Below are 24,938 nucleotides of genomic sequence, written 5' to 3' on the forward strand. Positions count from 1 at the left end.
TATCAGGACGTTCTGTTTTGTGACCTTGTGTTGTGCTGATATCTGATATTATTGGTTCTCTGACCAAACAATATCCTTTAGTATTTCTTGTAGCTTTGGTTTGGTTTTTGCAAATTCTCTAAACTTGTGTTTGTCTGTAAATATCTTAATTTCGCCTTCATATTTCAGAGAGAGTTTTGCTGGATATATGATCCTTGGCTGGCAGTTTTTCTCCTTCAGTGTTCTGTATATGTCGTCCCATTCCCTTCTTGCCTGCATGGTTTCTGCTGAGTAGTCAGAACATATTCTTATTGATTCTCCCTTGAAGGAAACCTTTCTTTTCTCCCTGGCTGCTTTTAAAATTTTCTGTTTATCTTTGGTTTTGGTGAGTTTGATGATAATATGTCTTGGTGTTTTTCTTTTTGGATCAATCTTAAATGGGGTTCGATGAGCATCTTGGATAGATATCCTTTCGTCTTTCATGATGTCAGGGAAGTTTTCTGTCAGAAGTTCTTCAACTATTTTCTCTGTGTTTTCTGTCCCTCCTCCCTGTTCTGGGACTCCAATCACCCGCAGGTTATCCTTCTTGATAGAGTCCCACATAATTCTTAGGGTTTCTTCATTTTTTTTAATTCTTTTATCTGATTTTTTTTCAGCTATGTTGGTGTTAATTCCCTGGTCCTCCAGATGTCCCAGTCTGCATTCTAATTGCTCGAGTCTGCTCCTCTGACTTCCTATTACGTTGTCTAATTCTGTTATTTTATTGTTAATCTTTTGGATTTCTACATGTTGTCTCTCTATGGATTCTTGCAACTTATTAATTTTTCCAGTATGTTCTTGAATAATCTTTTTGAGTTCTTCAACAGTTTTATCAGTGTGTTCCTTGGCTTTTTCTGCAGATATCCTAATTTCATTTGTGATATCATTAAGCATTCTGTAAATTAGTTTTTTATATTCTGTATCTGATAATTCCAAAATTGTATCTTCATTTGGGAAAGATTTTGATTCTTTTGTTTGGGGGGTTGGAGAAGCTGTCCCGGTCTGCTTCTTTAAGTGGTTTGATATGGATTGTTGTCTCCGAGCCATCACTGGGAAACTAGTTTTTCCAGAAAATCCGCTAAAAAAAAAACTGCAGTCAGATCCCTATCAGAGTTCTCCCTTTGGCTCAGGCTATTCAGATGTTAATGAAGCCGCCTGCGTGCAGTCCTAATCCCTGCGGGACGGTTCCCCGGCTCGGATGCTGCTCTTTCTGCTCCAAGATCAGTCACTGCCTCCCGGGGACTTCTCCTACCGGCTGCGTCCCACGCCGCCCGTGGAACCAGCTGGTCCCCCTCCCGGGGTTAGTTCAAGGGGGTGGAGCAGGTCTCTGTGCTTGTGCCGTACCTGACTGGTACGCTGGCTCCAGGCTCTGGAAACAATCGCTGCTTCCCCGTATTAGTTCGTTCTCCGTCTCTAAATCTGTGTTTGTTGTTCAGGGTTCGTAGATTGTTATGTATGTGATCGATTCACTTGTTTTTCCGTGTCTTTGTTGTAAGAGGGATCCGAGGTAGCGTCTGCCTAGTCCGCCATCTTGGCTCCGCCTCTATCATGAATTTTTTAAATTACACTCATTTTCCTTAAAATCCTATCTATTTTAATCTATATATTTAAAATATTAATCTGAGAAGCAATCCATGGGTTTCACCAGAATGTTAGAGGGGTCCATGACACAAAAACAACTAAGAAGTTCTGGGACAAAATCGTAGAGGAAAAGAATGATGGATAACTGCAAAACATAAAACCTACATGCTGGAGAAAAAAACAACCAGTAACCAAAATGAAAAGCTCACTGAAGACTGGGAAATATATTTGCAATATATCTTACAAAGTTTTAATAACGCAGATATTTTTCTAACTCCAGGTCTTTGCAAATTTCATTATAATGCTTTACTTTGTCATCTCGAGCTGCCCTTTGAAATCTTCTTTTCAGCTCCTTTACTTCATCATTTCTTCCATTCGCTTTAGCTACTCAACGTTCAAGAGCAAGTTTCAGAGTCTCTTCTGACATCCATTTTGGTCTTTTCTTTCTTTCCTGTCTTTTTAATGACCTTTTGCCTTCTTTGTGTGTGATGTCCTTGATGACATCCCACAACTCGTCTGGTCTTTGGTCATTCGTATTAAATGTGTCAAATCTATTCATGAGATGGTCTCCAGATTCAGGTGGGATATATACTCAAGGTCGTATTTTGGTTCTTATGGACTTGTCTTAATTTTCTTCAGCTTCAACTTAAACTTACATATGAACAATGGATGGACTGTTCCACAGTCAGCGACTGACCTTGTTCTGACTGATGATATTGTACTTTTCCGTCATCTCTTTCCACAGATGTAATCGATTTGATTCCGTTTTCCATCTGGTGAGGTCCATGGGTATAGCCACTATTTATATTGTTTTAAAAAAAAAGTATTTGCAATGAAGAAGCTGCTTGTCTTGCAAAATTCTATCCTTCGATCTCCTTCATCGTTTTTATCACCAGAGCCGTATTTTCAGCTACAGATCCTTCTTTGTTGCCAACTTTCACATTCCAATCACCAGTAATTATCAATGCATCTTGACTGCATGTTTGATCAATTTCAGACTGCAGAAGTTGGTAAGAGTCTTCAATTTCCTCATCTTTGGCATTAGTGGTTGGTGTGTAAATTTGAATAATAGTTGTATTAACTGGTGTTTCTTGTAGGTGTACGGATATTAACCTATCACTGACAGCATTGTACTTCAGGATAGATCTTGTCATTTCTGGCTTTGTAGAAGTATATGATTGTCTGATTCAAAATGACCAATACCAGCCCCTTTCAGCTCACTAATGCCTAGGATATTGATCTTTTATTTGGCCTATTTCATAGTTGATGACTCCCAGTTTTCCTAGATTCATACTTTGTACTTTCCAAATTCTGATTATTAATGGATATCTGCAGCTGTTTCTTCTCCTTTTGAGAAGTGTGTCACATCAGCAATGAAGGTCCCAAAGGCTTTACTACCTCCCATGTCATTAAGGTCAACTCTACTGTGAGGCCGCAGGTCTTCCCCAGTCATCTTTTGACTCCTTCCAACCTCAGGGGTTCATCTTTCAGCACTGAATCAGACGATGGTTCCCTGCTATTCATAAGGTTTTCACTGGCCAGTTTTTTCAGAAGTAGACCACAGGTCCTTCTTCCTAGTCTGTCTTCACATGGAACCTCCACTGAAATCTGTATGTTGTGAGCGACCTTGCTGGCATTCAAAATACTTGTGGCATAGTTTTCAGCATCACAGCAACAAGCAAGCCACCACAATACGACAAACTGACAGATGTGTGCAGAGACCTGGAGTTAGAAAACTGAAAAGGAAGAACACACTCAGTATTTTTCAAGCTGAAAGAACTGAAGAAAAAACTTAAGCCTCAGATTTGCAATTTTGAAGGATTCTATGGGCAAAATATTGAACGACACAGGAGGCATCAAAAGAAGATGGAAGAAATATATAATCACTGTACCAAAAAGAATTGGTTGACATTCAGCCATTTCAGGAGGTAGCGTATGATCAAGAACCAGTGATACTGAAGGAAGAAGTCCAAGCTGCACTGACAGCATTGGTGAAAAACAAGGATCCGGGAATTGACAGAATACCAATTGAGATGTTTTCAACAAATGGATGCAGCGCGGGAAGTGCTCACTCATCTAATGCCAAGAAATTTGGAAGATAGCTACCTATCCAGCCTACTGAAAGAGATCGATATTTGTGCCCATTCCAAAGAAAGGTGATCCAACGAAATGCAGAAATTATTGAATAATATCGTTAATATCACCCACAGGTAAAATTTTGCTGAAGAACATTCAAAAATGGTTAAAGCAGTATATCAACAAGGAAATGCCAGAAATTCAAGGCAGATTCAGAAGAGGATGTGGACTGAGGGATATCATGGTTGATGTCAGATAGGTTTTGGCTGAAAGCAGTGAATACCAGAAAGATATTTACCTGTGTTTTGTTGACTATGCAAAGGCATTCGACTGTGTGGATCATAACAAATTACATATAACATTACCAAGAATGGGAATTCCAGAACACTTAATTGTGCTCATGAGGAACCTGTTCATAGACCAAGAGGCAGTCATTTGAACAGAACAAGGGGATACTGTGTGGTTTAAAATCAAGAAAGGTGTGCATCAGGGTCGTATCCTTTCACCATACTTATTCAGTCTGTATGCTGAGGAAATTATCTGAGAAACTGGACTATATGGAGGAGAACGTGGCATCAGAATGGGAGGAAGACTCATTAACAACCTGCGTTATGCAGATGACACAACCTTGCTTGCTGAAAGTAAAGAGGAGTTGAAGCACTTACTGATGAAGCTCAAAGACTACAGCCTTCAGAATAGATTACACTTCAGCATAAAGAAAACAAAAATCCCCACAACTGGACCAATAAGCAACATCATGACAAATGGAGAAAAGGTTGACGTTGTCAAGGATTTCATTTTACTTGGACCCACAATCAACAGCCATGGAAGCAGCAGTCAGAAAATTAAACGACGTATTGCATTGGGCAAATCTGCTGCAAAAAAAGACCTTTCTAAAGTGTTGAAAACAGAAATGTCACTTTGAGACTAAGGTGCACCTGACCCAAGCCATGATATTTTCAGTTACCTCATATGTGTGTGAAAGCTAGACAGTGAACAAGACCAAGGAAGAATCGATGCCTTTGAATTATGGTATTTGCAAAGAATATTGAATATACCATGGATGGACTGCCAGAAGAACAAACAAGTCTGTCTTGGAAGAAGTACAGCCAGAGTGCTCCCTGAAAGTGAGGATGGCGAGACTCTGTCTCACATACTTTGGGCATGTTATTAGGAGAGACCAGTCCCTGGAGAAGGACATCATGCTTGGTAAGGTAGAGGGTCAGTGAAAAATAGGAAGACCCTTGAAAAGATGGATAGCAATGATTGTGAGGACCGCACAGCACCGGGCAGTGTTTCGTTCTGTTGTACATAGATTAGAACCAACTTTATGGAACCTAACAACAACAACGGCGATAATCTAGAGGTATACAAAGCACTCACCAACTAATTTTAAAAAGATAATTACCCAAGAGAAAAATGGAGAAAGAACGTTCACAGGAAGTTTATCAAATTAAAAAAAAAAAATTTTCCTTATGTGTGGAAAAACAAAGTTTAGCCTCGCCAATTAAATGCAAATTAAAGCAACAGTGATAATGACATTTTTTACCCATTAAATTGAAAATATTTGAAACTGTGTTAACTCTCATTACTATGATGGAGATTCCAAAGTAATACATACTCTTATATAAATTTGGCAATAATGCAAATTGTTATGCACTTTCTCGAGGGCAGTTTGGCAGTTTATATCAAAAGCCATTAAAATGTACAAACCCTTTGATCCAGTCATTTCACTTCTAGGCATTTTCCTAAGAAAATATCAGAGATGTGAACAAAAATTCTATAAAAGAAAGTTCAGACCAACTGTATATAATGGCGAGAAATGGCAACAACTTAAATGTACCATAACAGGGAATTAGTTTTATGTAATTTTTTACATGAGTTATTGTTTATCCCTATGATGAAATGCAGTGCAGCTATTAAAAATCAATGTAAGGGGAGGCGGAGCCAAGATGGCGGACTAGGCAGACGCTACCTCGGATCCCTCTTACAACAAAGACACGGAAAAACAAGTGAATCGATCACATACATAACAATCTACGAACCCTGAACAACAAACACAGATTTAGAGACGGAGAACGAACTAATACGGGGAAGCAGCGATTGTTTCCAGAGCCTGGAGCCAGCATACCAGTCAGGTACGGCACAAGCACAGAGACCTGCTCCACCCCCCTGAACTAACCCCGGGAGGGGGACTAGCCGGTTCCACGGGCGGCGTGGGACGCAGCCGTTAGGAGAAGTCCCCGGGAGGCAGTGACTGATCTTGGAGCAGAAAGAGCAGCATCCGAGCCGGGGAACCGTCCCACAGGGATTTGGACTGCACGCAGGTACGCCATAAACACGGAGAGTTGCTCCACCCCCTGAACTAACCCCGGGAAGGTGACCATCCGGGTCGCGCGGGCGGCGTGGGACGCAGCCGGTAGGAGAAGTCCCCGGGAGGCAGCGACTGGTATTGGAGCGGGGAGAACAGCGTTCCAGCCGGGACACTCGGTCGCGGCACAAGCACGGGGAGCTACTCCACCAATCTGAACTAACCCCGGGAGGGGGCCCACCTGGTTCACGGGGGCGGCACGGCCACGCGGCTGGAGGGACGAGAAGTCCCCGGGAGGCAGCGACTGATTTTGGAGTCGAGAGTGCACCGTCCCAGTAGGGGAGCCTTGACGCTGGGCGTGGGGCTGGAAGCGGAGGATCTGACCGTGACTCCAGCGGGCCAGACCCCCCGGGGGCAATCTCCACACAGACAGCACACATAGGCGACGCGCCCGCGGGAATCTCAGATATAATAGTCATTCCAAGCAAGACAAGCAACTCTGGCTATATTCTGAGGTGCTACTCTCCTATCTCTCTGTTCCCTCCCCCACCCTCCCCAGGCGGCTTCATTAACATCTGAATAGCCTGAGCCAGAGGGTGAACTCTGATAGGGATCTGACTGCAGTTTTTTTTTAGCGGATTTTCTGGAAAAACTAGTTTCCCAGTGATGGCTCGGAGACAACAATCCATATCAAACCACTTAAAGAAGCAGACCGTGACAGCTTCTCCAACTCCCCAAACAAAAGAATCAAAATCTTTCCCAAATGAAGATACAATTTTGGAATTATCAGATACAGAATATAAAAAACTAATTTACAGAATGCTTAATGATATCACAAATGAAATTAGGATATCTGCAGAAAAAGCCAAGGAACACACTGATAAAACTGTTGAAGAACTCAAAAAGATTATTCAAGAACATACTGGAAAAATTAATAAGTTGCAAGAATCCATAGAGAGACAACATGTAGAAATCCAAAAGATTAACAATAAAATAACAGAATTAGACAACACACTAGGAAGTCAGAGGAGCAGACTCGAGCAATTAGAATGCAGACTGGGACATCTGGAGGACCAGGGAATCAACACCAACATAGCTGAAAAAAAATCAGATAAAAGAATTAAAAAAAATGAAGAAACCCTAAGAATTATGTGGGACTCTATCAAGAAGGATAACCTGCGGGTGATTGGAGTCCCAGAACAGGGAGGGGGGACAGAAAACACAGAGAAAATAGTTGAAGAACTTCTGACAGAAAACTTCCCTGACATCATGAAAGACGAAAGGATATCTATCCAAGATGCTCATCGAACCCCATTTAAGAATGATCCAAAAAGAAAAACACCAAGACATATTATCATCAAACTCACCAAAACCAAAGATAAACAGAAAATTTTAAAAGCAGCCAGGGAGAAAAGAAAGGTTTCCTTCAAGGGAGAATCAATAAGAATATGTTCTGACTACTCAGCAGAAACCATGCAGGCAAGAAGGGAATGGGACGACATATACAGAACACTGAAGGAGAAAAACTGCCAACCAAGGATCATATATCCAGCAAAACTCTCTCTGAAATATGAAGGCGAAATTAAGATATTTACAGACAAACACAAGTTTAGAGAATTTGCAAAAACCAAACCAAAGCTACAAGAAATACTAAAGGATATTGTTTGGTCAGAGAACCAATAATATCAGATATCAGCACAACACAAGGTCACAAAACAGAACGTCCTGATATCAACTCAAATAGGGAAATCACAAAAACAAACAAATTAAGATTAATTAAAAAAAAAAATACACATAACAGGGAATCATGGAAGTCAATAGGTAAAAGATCACAATAATCAAAAAGAGGGACTAAATACAGGAGGCATTGAACTTCCATATGGAGAGTGATACAAGGCGATATAGAACAATACAAGTTAGGTTTTTACTTAGAAAAATAGGGGTATATAATGAGGTAACCACAAAAAGGTATAACAACTCTATAACTCAAGACAAAAACCAAGAAAAACGTAACGACTCAACTAACATAAAGTCAAACACTATGAAAGTGAGGATCTCACAATTTACTAAGAAAAACGCCTCAGCACAAAAAAGTATGTGGAAAAATGAAATTGTCAACAACACACATAAAAAGGCATCAAAATGACAGCACTAAAAACTTATTTATCTATAATTACCCTGAATGTAAATGGACTAAATGCACCAATAAAGAGACAGAGAGTCACAGACTGGATAAAGAAACACGATCCATCTATATGCTGCCTACAAGAGACACACCTTAGACTTAGAGACACAAACAAACTAAAACTCAAAGGATGGAAAAAAGTATATCAAGCAAACAATAAGCAAAAAAGAAGAGGAGTAGCAATATTAATTTCTGACAAAATAGACTTTAGACTTAAATCCACCACAAAGGATAAAGAAGGACACTATATAATGATAAAAGGGACAATTGATCAGGAAGACATAACCATATTAAATATTTACGCACCCAATGACAGGGCTGCAAGATATATAAATCAAATTTTAACAGAACTGAAAAGCGAGATAGATACCTCCACAATTATAGTAGGAGACTTCAACACACCCCTTTCGGAGAAGGACAGGACATCCAGTAAGAAGCTCAACAGAGACACGGAAGATCTAATTACAACAATCAACCAACTTGACCTCATTGACTTATACAGAACTCTCCACCCAACTGCTGCAAAATATACTTTTTTTTCTAGCGCACATGGAACATTCTCTAGAATAGACCACATATTAGGTCATAAAACAAACCTTTGCAGAGTCCAAAACATCGAAATATTACAAAGCATCTTCTCAGACCACAAGGCAATAAAACTAGAGATCAATAACAGAAGAACGAGGGAAAAGAAATCAAATACTTGGAAAATGAACAATACCCTCCTGAAAAAAGACTGGGTTATAGAAGACATCAAGGAGGGAATAAGGAAATTCATAGAAAGCAACGAGAATGAAAATACTTCCTATCAAAACCTCTGGGACACAGCAAAAGCAGTGCTCAGAGGTCAATTTATATCAATAAATGCACACATACAAAAAGAAGAAAGAGCCAAAATCAGAGAACTGTCCCTACAACTTGAACAAATAGAAAGTGAGCAACAAAAGAATCCATCAGGCACCAGAAGAAAACAAATAATAAAAATTAGAGCTGAACTAAATGAATTAGAGAACAGAAAAACAATTGAAAGAATTAACAAAGCCAAAAGCTGGTTCTTTGAAAAAATTAACAAAATTGATAAACCATTGGCTAGACTGACTAAAGAAATACAGGAAAGGAAACAAATAACCCGAATAAGAAATGAGAAGGACCACATCACAACAGAACCAAATGAAATTAAAAGAATCATTTCAGATTATTATGAAAAATTGTACTCTAACAAATTTGAAAACCTAGAAGAAATGGATGAATTCCTTGAAAAACACTACCTACCTAAACTAACACATTCAGAAGCAGAACAACTAAATAGACCCATAACAAAAAAAGAGATTGAAACGGTAATCAAAAAACTCCCAACAAAAAAAAGTCCTGGCCCGGACGGCTTCACTGCAGAGTTCTACCAAATTTTCAGAGAAGAGTTAACACCACTACTACTAAAGGTATTCCAAAGCATAGAAAATGACGGAATACTACCCAACTCATTCTATGAAGCCACCATCTCCCTGATACCAAAACCAGGTAAAGACATTACAAAAAAAGAAAATTATAGACCTATATCCCTCATGAACATTGATGCAAAAATCCTCAACAAAATTCTAGCCAATAGAATCCAACAACACATCAAAAAAATAATTCACCCTGATCAAGTGGGATTTATACCAGGTACGCAAGGCTGGTTTAATATCAGAAAAACCATTAATGTAATCCATCACATAAATAAAACAAAAGACAAAAACCACATGATCTTATCAATTGATGCAGAAAAGGCATTTGACAAAGTCCAACACCCATTTATGATAAAAACTCTTACCAAAATAGGAATTGAAGGAAAATTCCTCAACATAATAAAGGGCATCTATGCAAAGCCAACAGCCAATATCACTCTAAATGGAGAGAACCTGAAAGCATTTCCCTTGAGAACGGGAACCAGACAAGGATGCCCTTTATCACCGCTCTTATTCAACATCGTGTTGGAAGTCTTAGCCAGGGCAATCAGGCTAGACAAAGAAATAAAAGGTATCCGGATTGGCAAGGAAGAAGTAAAGTTATCACTATTTGCAGATGACATGATTATATACACAGAAAACCCTAAGGAATCCTCCAGAAAACTACTGAAACTAATAGAAGAGTTTGGCAGAGTCTCAGGTTATAAAATAAACATACAAAAATCACTTGGATTCCTCTACATCAACAAAAAGAACACCGAAGAGGAAATAACCAAATCAATACCATTCACGGTAGCCCCCAAGAAGATAAGATACTTAGGAATAAATCTTACCAAGGATGTAAAAGACCTATACAAAGAAAACTACAAAGCTCTACTACAAGAAATTCAAAAGGACATACTTAAGTGGAAAAACATACCTTGCTCATGGATAGGAAGACTTAATATAGTAAAAATGTCTATTCTACCAAAAGCCATCTATACATTTAACGCACTTCCGATCCAAATTCCAATGTCATATTTTAAGGGGATAGAGAAACAAATCACCAATTTCATATGGAAGGGAAAGAAGCCCCGGATAAGCAAAGCACTACTGAAAAAGAAGAAGAAAGTGGGAGGCCTCACCTTACCTGACTTCAGAACCTATTATACAGCCACAGTAGTCAAAACAGCCTGGTATTGGTACAACAACAGACACATAGACCAATGGAACAGAATTGAGAACCCAGACATAGATCCATCCACGTATGAGCAGCTGATATTTGACAAAGGACCAGTGTCAATTAACTGGGGAAAAGACAGCCTTTTTAACAAATGGTGCTGGCATAACTGGATATTCATTTGCAAAAAAATGAAACAGGACCCATACCTCACACCATGCACAAAAACTAACTCCAAGTGGATCAAAGACCTAAACATAAAGACTAAAACGATAAAGACCATGGAAGAAAAAATTGGGAGAACCCTAGGAGCCCTAATACAAGGTATAAACAGAATACAAAACATTACCAAAAATGATGAAGAGAAACCCGATAACTGGGAGCTCCTAAAAATCAAACACCTATGCTCATCTAAAGACTTCACCAAAAGAGTAAAAAGACCACCTACAGATTGGGAAAGAATTTTCAGCTATGACATCTCCGACCAGCGCCTGATCTCTAAAATCTACATGATTCTGTCAAAACTCAACCACAAAAAGACAAACAACCCAATCAAGAAGTGGGCAAAGGATATGAACACACATTTCTCTAAAGAAGATATTCAGGCAGCCAACAGATACATGAGAAAATGCTCTCGATCATTAGCCATTAGAGAAATGCAAATTAAAACTACGATGAGATTCCATCTCACACCAGCAAGGCTGGCATTAATCCAAAAAACACAAAATAATAAATGTTGGAGAGGCTGCGGAGAGATTGGAACTCTCATACACTGCTGGTGGGAATGTAAAATGGTACAACCACTTTGGAAATCTATCTGGCGTTATCTTAAACAGTTAGAAATAGAACTACCATACAACCCAGAAATCCCACTCCTCGGAATACACCCTAGAGAAACAAGAGCCTTCACACAAACAGATATATGCACACCCATGTTTATTGCAGCTCTGTTTACAATAGCAAAAAGTTGGAAGCAACCAAGGTGTCCATCAACGGATGAATGGGTAAATAAATTGTGGTATATTCACACAATGGAATACTACGCATCGATAAAGAACAGTGACGAATCTCAGAAACATTTCATAACATGGAGGAACCTGGAAGGCATTATGCTGAGCGAAATGAGTCAGAGGCAAAAGGACAAATACTGTATAAGACCACTATTATAAGATCTTGAGAAATAGTAAACCTGAGAAGAACACATACTTTTGTGGTTACGAGGGGGGGAGGGAGGGAGGGTGGGAGAGGGTTTTTTTATTGATTAATCAGTAGATAAGAACTGCTTTAGGTGAAGGGAAAGACAACACTCAATACATGGAAGGTCAGCTCAATTGGACTGGACCAAAAGCAAAGAAGTTTCCGGGATAAAATGAATGCTTCAAAGCTCAGCGGAGCAAGCGCGGGGGTCTGGGGAACATGGTTTGCGGGGACTTCTAAGTCAATTGGCAAAATAATTCTATTATGAAATCATTCTGCATCCCACTTTGAAATGTGGCGTCTGGGGTCTTAAATGCTAACAAGCAGCCATCTAAGATGCAGCAATTGGTCTCAACCCACCTGGAGCAAAGGAAAATGAAGAACACCAAGCCCACATGACAACTAAGAGCCCAAGAGACAGAAAGGGCCACATGAACCAGAGACCTACATCATCCTGAGACCAGAAGAACTAGTTGGTGCCCGGCCACAATCGATGACTGCCCTGACAGGGAGCTCAGCAGAGGACCCCTGAGGGAGCAGGAGAGCAGTGGGATGCAGACCCCAAATTCTCATAAGAAGACCAAACTTAATGGTCTGACTGAGACTGGAGGAATCCCGGCGGTCATGCTCTCCAGACCTTCTGTTGACACAGGACAGGAACCATCCCTGAAGACAACTCATCAGACATGAAAGGGACTGGTCAGCGGGTGGGAGAGAGACGCTGATGAAGAGTGAGCTAATTATATCAGGTGTACACTTGAGATTGTGTTGGCAACTCTTGTCTGGAGGGGGGATGGGAGGATAGAGAGAGAGGGAAGCCGGCAAAATTGTCAAGAAAGGAGAGACTGAAAGGGCTGACTCAAGACGGGGAGAGTAAGTGGGAGTAGGGAGTGAGATGTATGTAAACTTATATGTGACAGACTGATTGGATCTGTAAATGTTCACTTGAAGCTTAATAAAAGTTATTATAAAAAAAAAAAAAAAAAAAAAGATTACAGCCTAGAAAACCCTATGGAGCAGTTCTACCCTGTCACATGGGGTCACTGTGAGTCAGACTTGACTCCATGGCACACAGCAACCAACCACAATTTATATATAATTTTTGTGTTGCTGTTTATATCTTAAAATCTCATTTTATTTTATTTTTGATGAAAATATACACATTAAAACATGCATCCATTCAACAATTCCAACACATATTATTCAGTGGCACTGGTTACATTCCTCACATTGTGTCAACATTCTTGTTATTTCTGTTTTAGTTGTCTCCTCCCATTACATTAGACTCAGTGTCCCCTAAGCTACTCACTTATACTGGAGTTACTGCTGTCCCTTTGGTCTCATATAGATAATTAAAAAAAAAAATTTTTTTGTATTGTAAAAATATGTATAACACAGCATTTGCCAAGTCAACGTTTTTCAGGCATACGATTTAGTGCTGGAGGGCTTTAAGCAGAGAAATGATGTTAATGAGGTTTCCATATTCATTCAGACAATATTGAGTGAGGACCTACTATGTGCCAGGCACTGGGATAGGCTGGCAGCCTGGTGAGGGAGCCATTAAATGACACCTGTATTAATACAGTCCCTGTGGATGTTGAGAAGCCCTGGAGGTGCGGTGGTTAAAGAATTTGGCTGTTAACTAAAAGGTCAGCAGTTCAAATCCACCAGCTGCTCCACAGGAGAAAGATGTGGCAGTCTCCTTCCCTAAAGATTTACAGATTCAGAAACCCTATGGGGTAGCTCTACTCTGTCCCATAGGGTTGTTAGGCATCAGAATCGACTTACGGACAATGAGTTTGGTTTTGGGTTTTGGTCTGTGGATGCTGGGGTGTCAGGTCCTGCCTAGGTTATCGAGGTGCTTCATCCATTCCTCCCCGCTGCCATGGGTCTTTTAAGAGAACCCTTTAAGAGAAAGGCCACACCTTCTCATCCAGCTCAGTCAGCAGTGTTTTCATGGATCTAATCAGGGTCTCGTAGTCCTCCTTGGTCTGCAGCAAAAACCGCAGCTCCATGTAGTTCTTCTTATTCAGACTCAAGTTCTTCGAGGACTTGATGAGACTCAGGATCAGGGTGATCTCATCCTGCTCCTCTTTCAGGGTCTTGATCTCCTTGCTGGGTGGTGGGCAGAGGGGAGAAGGAGTGAATGATTAATCCTGAGCCTCAAAGGCACCTTCATCACATACTGCGGGTGCCTCAGCCCTGGAAGGGGATTCGGGGAATGTTATGGATCAAATTGTGCCCCCGCAAAATATGTGTTGTAAATCTTAACCCCTATACCTGTGGCTGGTTGGAGCCCCGGTGGTACAGTGGTTGAGTGCTTGGCTACTAACCAAAAGGTCATCAGTTCGAATCTACCAGCCACTCCTTGGAAGTCCTTTGGGGCAGTTCTACTCTGTCCTAGAGGGTCACTCTGAGTAGGGAATGAGTCCTATAGGGTCACTGTGAGTAGGCAATGTGTTTTGGTTTTTTTTTGTTGGGGGGGAGAAATTTATATCTGTAGTTATAATGCCATTTGAGAATGGGTTTTCTTTGTTACGTTAATAAGACAGTTTTAGTGTAGGGTGTGTAGGTTATGTATTAAATCAATACCATTTGAGATATAAAAGGGCAGATTAAGCAAGCAAGCAAGCAGAGAGGACAGATGCCACACCACACGAAGATCACCAAAGAGCCAAGGAACAGAAGCTAAAGAGAGACAAGGACCTCCCCCAAGAGAAGACACAGAGAGAAAAGGCTTCTCCTACAGACAGGGCCCTGAATTCCGACTTCTCACCTCCTAAACTGTGAGAAAATAAATTTCCGTTCGTTAAAGCCAAAAAAAAAAAAAAAAAAAAAAATCAATGTAAGGAATGCTTAGTGGAAATTGTTAAATGGAATGGTCTGGTTTAAAAAATCATATTTAGAATATAATCCCAATTTGGGTGTGGGCACACCCAAAGACTGGAAGATACTAAAATATTAATGGTGGCTGTCTTTCAGATCACAGTACCTTTTTTTTCTCCTTTATGTTTTTTCTAAATCTTATACCATTAATAAAATTCATTTTTCAACCAGAATGAAAGTAAATACTACTTTTAAATGTTGACCATCTTTAAAAAAAAAATTTTTTTTTTTTAATTAAGTGGAATTTGAAAACAATGCCAGGTGTCTGGATAAGCCGGCCATGGCTAAGGTAGCATGTGAGATCTCTTGACCAGTACTGAGAACCAACTAGCCATTCTTCTTTTGCCCTTCAAAGATCAATATGCTTGTTAACTTTCAACTGGGAGAGAATTGTCCTTGCCCAGAAGAGATCCGGGAGGAGCTGTATGACTTCCATGAGGATCTTCTCCTTCACTGTGGTGAGCTTCCAAGAGAAAGCCTTGATCATAGACAAGTTTATCTCGGATTCCCGTGTTAGAAGCTGGGTGGAGGGAGTTCTTTTGTTTTTGAAATAACTAGAACACTAATTGTTCCAGAAGTGATTCTATCCAAGTTATTTACAGAAAAGACTTAGGAAATATCCCTCACAGAGTACATGACTAAAATGCCTTCTACATGGAAGAGATTTTACTGAGATACAGAGAAGGAAATGGGTCTCAGGAGAAAAGAAAATAACTCATCCTATATAAGTCTTGGCCAGTTTACTTGAAGTTAGGTAGTTAGGACTCTGCTCCCAGCTGAGCCAAGATTTTAATCCCTTTTACTTTTTAGCTATTAAAATGATGTAAGTTCTAGTGTCAAGGGTTCTAAGCCAGCAGTCCGTATGTTGATACTAATCTGCTGTTTTTAAGTGGTCATCAGTATTCCATCTTGCTTTTAATACTATGGCTAATATATGATCTTTTCATTTGAAGTAACTGAATGTTAACTTCCTAGTGATTGTAGAGCCTGTTTGGCCATAGGTTAGAAAAAGTTAAGCCTTGGGATTGGAATCACTTGATGTTCTTGTACATAGGATGTCATCTTTCATAGAAATTTGCAAAAAGACATTACATAGTTAAATATTTATAGGAGACTGCCTATAGTATCTTTAGAAAGAAAGTTCTAGGCGAGTGGGAAGCAGCAGCATTTTTATGTTCTTTCTGCCACATAGTGGTTTCATGTACTGGTCAGGGTTTTTACTCTGATTTATGTCTTGATAGGAGTTCCCCTGGAGGAAGAGGAAGAGGAGGAGGACAACACCTCCTGGACTGGAAAACTCTGGTCATTGGTGTATAAAATCAAAGGCCTACCCAAGCCGGAGAAACAGCAGCCAACTGAGGAGGAGGAGGGAGCCCCTAGTAAGTGACGGTGCCTTTCCATCCTAGTACCCACCACACTGTGCTCCCTAGAGTGAATTAAGGTAATTGGCTGTGGACCGAATACTACAAGATAAATATTCAAAACAAGCATCTGAGCATTCTGTTGTCATTGGTGGTAGTTACTGTTTTATATTGTGGGATATTCCTTTCTTTTGATTTAAGGAGCTTACTTTCAGAGTCTTCTGAAACCTAAGGGATTGATCGCTTGGTTCATCTGCTCTTGTTGTCTACTTAGATGCCTTTAAATAGATTTCTGTTCTTTCTCTTTCCATAGTCTTCCTCTTCTAACAGTCGTAGTTTCTGTCACTTTTGTTTGTGGTTCCTCAGCATCGAAAATTATTCTAATGAGAGATTAAAATAACAGTGTTGTTGTTGTTAGGTGTCGTCGAGTCAGTTCCAACTCATAGCAATCCTTTGTACAACAGAAGGAAACTGCCCAATCCTGCACCATCCTCACAGTCATCGTTATGCTTGAGCCCATTGTTGCAGCCACTATGTCAGTCCATCTTGTTGAGGGTTTTCCTCTTTTTCTCTGACCTTCTACTTTACCAGGCATGATATCCTTCCCCAGGGACTGGTCCATCCTGAAATAATATTGAGGGCAGGGGGGAGGCCTAAAGGAAGTAGGATATCAGTTTGAGGTTTTTTTGGCTATGATTTTGATAATGCAGCATCGTACAGGATTTTGGCCTTCTATTTTTCAATAATGCCAAGCTTTGTCCAAATTTATTTCTCTAATCCTTATAGTATAGATGACTCCTACCATTTTGATCCATGTTGAAACAAGATGATAATTTGTTCTGCAGGACAGTAACTGTCTCTAAGCCATTAACACTTCAAGAGGAAGATTGTCTAAGCGTTATATAGAATCAGTCTGCTATTTGGTACAGTTTCAGCAAATTTATCATTCATCTAAAGAAGAAGAAATTTCCCAGGTTTAACGTCATTGCCTTTTATCTTCTTCTGTGTTCCTGTCAATCTTGGAACATGATTTCAAATTGTGGACTAGAGCAATATACTGTCAAGATATGATCAGTTTGTCCGAAAACACGACTTTGACATTCATACATCTTATTGCCCTTTATGTTGACCTTTCATCTTTGTCAGAGTATCTCTGAAGGGAAAGAATCTTTGCCATTTGTCAGCAGAAGCGTTGAAGCTTCTGGAAGAATTTATGGGGTACTTGGCAGTAGTTGCACTGGCAACCCTTGATAAGTCCTATCCATCAACATGGAAAGGCTGGGTCTTTGGTGAGGACATGCCAGCAGGATTCTAAAGCCACAAAGAAGTGAGTTTAGATTTCCTTTGTGGTTACTGCCAAAGCAGAACTAAAAATAGACTATGCTGACCCATATGTCTCATGTTTTACCTACTGAAAGTCTATTTTGAAAGGAGATGCTTCTCTCCGGTCAGAAAGAGAGTATGTCATGAATTGGGGTGCTTCAAGGTGGCCGTTTCATGGTTGTAAAAATGGCTTGGAGGCAGCACCTGACCTCCTTTACCTTCACAAGGGGAAAGGAGAACAAAGATCCACAACCCAAGGCTGCTTCCTGTGAGGCAGAGGTCAGACACTCTTCCTCTCTCGGCCATCTTTAGTAATTCTGACACCAGCAGCACTCTCCCATAGCACTCTCTACTTCTCCTCTGGGTTTGATAATTCATTGCAATGACCACACAGAACTCACAGACCATAGTCACAATTGTGGATTTTATTAGGGAAGTCCCAGTTACAATTCAGGCTCAAGAACACTCAGGATACGGTTTTCAATCAGGATACCCTCTACCCAGCTGTGCTCGCAGGCACACCTCTCCCTGGCCCTCAGTCTTTCCCCAAAGTCACTCAGCTTTCTATTTCAGTGGGCAGGGAAGCTCACTACACCATCTCCTGCTGCTGGGTCTCTGCTGCTGGGTCTTACCATACTGCTCTCTTCTTCCTGGGTAGGAGTTACAAGACCGTGGCTAGAAAGGACACACAAAAGTAATCAATCAGTAATCAATAGCACAGCAATGGTAGGTAAATGTAATCAGTCAGGTGAAATCACTGGCATTCAGGCTCTTGGAAGGGTCCCTAACCTCAGAATGGTGTCCAGGCTGCAAGGATTATAACCTTTGTACTGCTACCTTGAGCCTCAGGCAGACAGACCAGAGATCTGGTAGAACGTGCAATACCTGAGAGGCCACCACAGGATGAGGCTCCATGTCCGCGTTGAATGTGCCTTCCCTTCATGAAGCAGAATTGTGAGAGGTTTAAGCTTTGTGTCGTGTTTTGTCCATGTCATTGCTTATCTTTTTTTTTTTCATTATTTATCTCTTGTTTCTTAGCCTTGCATTTGGTATAATAGTAACAGCATAGATGATGATAATAACATTCTGTAGTGAACTGACGATGTACCAAACACATCCCCATATATTAGTTTGCCTGCTGTCAGTTTTTTTTTCACTCTCCTCTTATATAGTTGAGGAAAATAAGTCTCAAAAGAATTAAGGGATATTTGTTAGTTCATTCATGCATTTATTCCACTCTTAACCAGGTCCCGGAAAAAATTCCAGGTGCTTAATTGTTGTTAGTCCAAGGTAACTCAGAAATAAGCAAAGCTGTGACTTAAACACAGAACTTATGGTTCTGAGTCCATAGTCTTTCCATTGTACCATGAAGCTCACCAAAGACTTCTCAGCATATCAGTCATGATTTTAAAGCCATTATTTTTTTAATCTCACTTGCTACATCTGTGAAGTGATCCACTACTGTGACTCATTGTTATATGTAGAAAATCTGAACTCACTAGAGGTCAAACATTTAACACCTTAAAGTCAATGAAGCCAAGGATCTGGATCCACTTCAGAGAAGTGGTGGTGAGTTTGAACTGCTATTTCATCTTTATGAATAGCTGGTATCAGCCAGATGACCTTCAGGTAGACCACAACTGTTCTAGGAAAGAAAGAGCAGCAATGTCTTGGAATTCATGAGAATCCTGCTGGCTGGCTCAATATTACAGGATTTTCCAGCCTGCCTAAACTAGCTCCAAGTCAGATTGTCAGTGAAAGCTGTTACAGTATTACTAAAGGACCCCAAACCAAAACCAAACCCAGTGCCGTCGAGTCGATTCCAACTCATAGCGACCCTGTAGGACAGAGTAGAACTGCCCCATAGAGTTGCCAAGGAGCGCCTGGTGGATTCGAACTGCTGACCCTTTGGTTAGCAGCCGTGTAGCACTTAACCACTACCCCACCAGGGTTTCCACCAAAGGACCATATGATAATAAAGACAATAAAGAGGTTAAAAAAAAAAAATTTAATAGTTACAACCTACCATTCTAAGTCATGTTTTTGTTTTTCCCATGACCCAATCCAGCAAATTCTCTAGGAAATCTTTTACCTGTTAACCCCAGGCCAGTGCTTTTAAACAGAATTTCCTTGAACATACATGCGTAGCCATTGAGTTATCCCTCCAGAAGAGACCAGCGAGATATTTCTGCTAAATTCTAAAAGTAATAGAATGAAAATCACCTAATCACTCTACAGATCAAGTCTGACGCATTCCTGATCTCTGTCATTTACCAGGTGCTTCCTCCCATGGGAGGTTTTCATTTTCATTCTGTGAAGAAATGTTTCAGGGGGCTTTCTGCTCTCCAACAATGTGAGGAGAGGAGAAGAAACCTCCCTGCTGCCATCTTAGCTTGCTTAGGGGCCTCACAATGACCCATTGGAATTCAGCTTTGGGTGATATTCATGACGAATTGGGTTCTAGGAGGTGTGGCTAAGTCTGTCTGAAGGAACTGAACATCCCTATTCTGTTGCTAGCCCTGTGCTGTTTGCCACAGAATATTATGCCTCACAACTGGACGTTGGTCCTCTGACCTTGGATATAGCACCTGGTATGCCCTGCCACTGACGAAAGGTCACCAGCACGTGCTTTGATAAAGGGCAGAGAGGGAGATAACCCTGAACTCAATAACACCCCAAACCAGCCACCCGTGTCACCCCTTGCCCTGACACTGAATAGCCTCACCCTACCCTAAATGCTGCAGCTTATTTAGTAATGAGGAAGAAAAAAAGGCCTACTGTTCACTACCAAAATAAGTCATAGGACCCCCAACACAAAGACTCACCTACCAAGTAGGACAACTCAGTGTTAGGAACATCTGAGGAGCTCAGGCTATATTTCTAAGCCTTTTGTCTAAATTCTTTTCTAACAGCCTCTCCCCAAGAAGCACACACAGAGACACCTTCTCTAAGAAGTCTTTCTTCAACCTCCTCCTCCTTCCCCACACCCCACCATATCCTGCAATTTCTAATACAGCATGTGTGGCTTCCTACCTTGTGTGGATTATCTGTGTACCTGTTTCTTTTCCTTACTTAGCTCTTAATGCCTTTGAGGGCAGGTACCAGGCCTCATTGTTTCCATGTTCAGCTCATTGGTACAAATCTTTTTGAGCTCCAGCTGTATGCTCGTCACTTGAGGCTCAAAAGATGAAAAAAGTGAGAACCTTAAGGACCAAGGGAAGAAATGGGTAGGGGCAGGCAGTTTGATATAATCGTGAGGTCAGATGTGCTATAATAAAGATGCAGGCAAAATCCAATAGGTGGCCACAGGAGAGGGGTTGAGAAAGTGTTCGTAAAGAATGTAGGTGGGTGGATGAAATAAGAAAGGAAAGGTGCTTTTGATGAAAAAGAGCTGCTTCAACAAATGCTCGAAGGCAGCATAGTGCAGGTCATCTTCCAGGAGTGGCAAGGAGTTTGAGATTGGCTGGATACTAAGAGGAATAGAATGGGATAGACTGGATGGTGAAGTGCCCTTGGAACATGGAGCATCTTGAGAATCTCACAGTTAAACTATTCAGTCTGAGAGTGTCGTGTATTTTTGGTACCCATGTATTTTATAGTACTTGACCTTAAAGAGTTCTAAGCGGGGGGATGGAGTTTAGCATTTACCTGGTCCCCACTTTGTCCTGGGCATTGTCTTAAGCACTTCCATAAATAGTACCTCTTTTAATTCTCATGCCAACCCCATGCTGTAGACAGTTTTTCTTTTACAGTTGAAGAAACTGAAGTAAAGAAATATTAAGTAACTTTCCAAAGTCACACAGCTAATAACACAGTGGCATAAAAACTCAAGTCTTCGTCTACCTGAGTTTAATTCCCACCCATATTATTTAATTAACATCCTGTTCCCTATAGACAATGGCTAAGAAAAGTTCTTGAGGATGAAATCATTAATTTATCAATGTAGCAAGATAGTTGTGAGCACAAGCCTAGAGTTAAAATCAAATGAGGGAACATGAAGTATCTAACACAGTGCCCGGCACAAAGTAGGTGCTCAATAAATGTTATATTTTCTGTCTTCTTAGAACCGGACCTTCCCCTCTGCCACTAAAACACAGGCTACCAAAAGATAGGATGTCACACTGGTGATTGAACAAATGCAGGGTACCTGGCATGCACTTATTGCTAGGGACCACCTGGCCAGGAGCCAGATGCAGTAAGGTCTGGCCCCTGCGTTGCCATCCGCGAGGTGTGAATGCTAGGGCAAGTCGCATGATGCCTGGGATTCTCCACTTCCTCATTTCTGAGCTAGGACTAATGAGGCCTGATTTGCCTGCCATGCAGGGCTATCAAGCCTAATGAGATCGTGCACAGAAAACCTTCTTGGAACCTCTACGGAGTTAAATAAAAGTAAGGCTCTGCCCCTCTGCCCACATCTCCACGTCTGCTAGTGTAACCACCAATCTCTCAGTGACCCACACAGGCCATCTTTAACCTTCTTCTTTCTCACATTTCTAGTTAGTTGCCGAGATATGCTAACCCTACCTCTGTATTATATCTAATACCTGAAATCCAGTCGTTGTTATCACCACCTGTATCAGGTTTCTATTGCTGCTGTGACAAATTTCGACAAACTTAGTGGCTTAAAGCAACACAAATTTATTATCATACAGATCTGTAGGTCAAAAGGCTGAAGAAATCTCACTGAACTAAAATCAAGGTGTCGGCCAAGCGCATTCCTCTCTGGAGGTGCTAAGAAGAATGTGTTCTTGTCTTTTCCAGGGTCTAAAGGCTGCCTCCATTCCTTAGCTCACGGCCCCTTCCTCCAGCAACCTTGACCGGCATCCTTCTCAGGCTGCCATCTCTCTGGGTCTCTTCTGCCTCTCTCTTTCATTTTTAAGGATCCTTGTGATTATTTTGGACTCATCTCAAATATCCAGGACAATCTCCCAATTTTAAGTTCAGCTGATTAACAACCTTAATTCCTTCTGCAAAGTTAATTTCCCTTTGTTTTAACGTATTCACAGGTTCCAGTGATTAGAATGTGGATATCTTTTGGAAGCCAATATGATGACTATCACACCACCCTTACTCAAATCCTTAGTACTTCTCATCTGGAGCACTGCAGTGATGTCCTAATGGGCCTCCATGCCTCCAGTATCTTCTTGCTGCAATCCTTTGCACCATTATCTTGCTAAAACAGATTTGACTAATACCTAATATAGTGCCTGAGATGTGGTAGGTGATCAGTAAACATTTTAATAGCCAAAAATGGTTACAATTAAGTACTCACAACAACTATCCAAGTATATGGACAGCCAGGTTTCCATCTTATACACCAGGACTGAAAGAAGCAAAACAACGTGGACTGGGTTTGCGAAAAGAAAGAGAGCCCAGATTTGGATCGTCCTCCATTTCTGGAACTCACATTCCTTCCAGGACACTGTGGTAGGATGTCTAGGGAGAGAGCTTTATCGGGGTAAAGGGAGGGTGATAGGGAAGCGCAGATATTTAGGATCTGTGCCCTGTAGCTTGCCCCACAGTCAATTTATTCTTTTTACTGAACAGACGTAGAAACTAAGAGCAATTGGATGACTTTCCCAGCAGGTCAAGACAGAGACCCTGGGTCTCAAGAACTTTGCTGTTCTGTCTTTGTGCCAACTCCATGACAAGGATTTTCCTCCCTAACACATCAGCAGCCATCATCCATTCTCTCTGTACTCTTTTCCCCATCACTGTCGCTGGTCATTTAATCGCCTGAATGTTTTTGAGAAAGTGATTATAAGGCTGGTTGACTGATTTCAAAAACAGCAGGCTAATTATCTCCAAATGATGGATGACACCCCAGGGGGCTGGAGAGAAGGGCTGGCAGAATCAGGCTGCAAGTATCCACGCACAGTTCGCTGCTGGCTTGCAGGGATGCCTCTGATGGGGTGTCCAGCAGCTAGGGGGGCAAAGCATCCACCCTTACAGGTGTAGAGGCTCTGGCCAAGGCAGAAAACCACTGTGGGAAGGAAACTGAAAAATAGAATTTAGTAGAAAATACCATCCTCACATGTGAGCCAAGCTCAAAGCTAGCTAGGCCAGCACAACTGGTGTGGTTTTGTGCTGTCCTGGATGGGGTCCCTGGCCCATGATGGGCAGAGTCACAAGGCTCCATATCCAGTGTTCCTTCCCCTGTACAACCCTCTCCACGACTGCCTCAGTGGACCACCTACTTACAGGAACCTGTTTTGTTTATTAAATTGAAGTAGAATTTCTTTGCCTAACTGAAAAATAAAGGGAGGATTAGTCTAGTAACAGCCACCATTGTTGGGAAAATTTAGTCCCTGACTTCTCTGTCTCCTCTATTCTTACATGATTGTTGTGAGGATTAAATGGTAATCCAGGGAAAGTGTTTAGCACAGGGTCTGATACACAGAACACATGGATGGATGGGTGGCTGGGCAAGTGGGTGAGTAGACAGACAGCTGCCATCGGGTCAGCTCCAACTCATGGCAACCTTGTGTATAACAGAATGAAATGTCACTCAATCCCGCGTCGTCATCCTCACAGCCACCAGCATGTCCGAGTCCATCACTGGTGCCTGCTGTGCCCATCTACCTCCTTGAGGATCTCCCTCATACTCGCTGGCCTTCTGCTTCACCAAAAATGAAGTCCTTTTCTAGCAATTGATCCCTCCTGTTGATATGTCCCAAGCAAGCAAGTCCAACAGTGTTCTATTGTGATCCATAAGGTTTTCATTGACTGATTTCCAGAAGTAGATTGTCAGGCCTTTCATCCTAGTCTGGAAGGTCTGCTGAAACCTGTCTACCATGGGTGATCCTGCTGGTATTTGAAATACCTGTGGCATAGCTTCCAGCATCACAGCAACATGCAAGCCACCACAGTATGGCGAACTGACAGATAGGTGGTAGCTGATACACAGGAAGTTCTTAGTAACTGTTCTAATGAGGAGGAGGATGTTTTAACCAACCAGCTTGAACATTTACCCTTATTCCCCAGCCAGAAAAGCCAGTGTAGAAGGAAACAAATATACCTGATCAGAAATTAAATATAGATGGGTGGGACCTAGGTGCTTTCTTAGGTCTTCCTCTGCTTGCTCTGGAGCCTGGGTTAGACCTTGCCCCATTCACACGCCTCTGGGGGTCTGACAGCCAGGCTTCTCCATTGTGCCCTAATTTATACTTAGTAAACAGAGCAGATCTTTCTTGTCATCAAGGAGCAGTGCTTCAGGTTGTCTTCACAGGCCTCTGCTTACAAGTTTTCAGAGAGCCTTAGAGCTGTGTTCACAGCAATCCCAACAGCAGCATCCTTGATGCAGTAAAATGAGGCAAAAGTGGCACCTACTGCCCAACCTAGGCCACAGAGGTACAGGGAAATTAACATGATGGGTTTTCTGTAAGTCCCCTTAGAG

The 24,938-nt window shown here is 41.3% G+C and overlaps 1 protein-coding gene across 1 annotated transcript in view; it reads left to right on the forward strand.

Moving 5' to 3' along the window:
- The window catches only part of RYR3 (ryanodine receptor 3), a 626,301-nt gene that overhangs the window by 413,346 nt on the left and 188,017 nt on the right, over positions 1–24,938 (forward strand). The window contains 2 exon segments of the mRNA XM_049899608.1: positions 15,214–15,316; positions 16,100–16,237. Of these exon segments, the coding sequence (XP_049755565.1) occupies positions 15,214–15,316; positions 16,100–16,237 (241 nt within the window).

This window comes from Elephas maximus, chromosome 10, assembly GCF_024166365.1.
Source record: "Elephas maximus indicus isolate mEleMax1 chromosome 10, mEleMax1 primary haplotype, whole genome shotgun sequence".
NCBI classification, from domain to species: Eukaryota; Metazoa; Chordata; class Mammalia; order Proboscidea; family Elephantidae; genus Elephas; species Elephas maximus.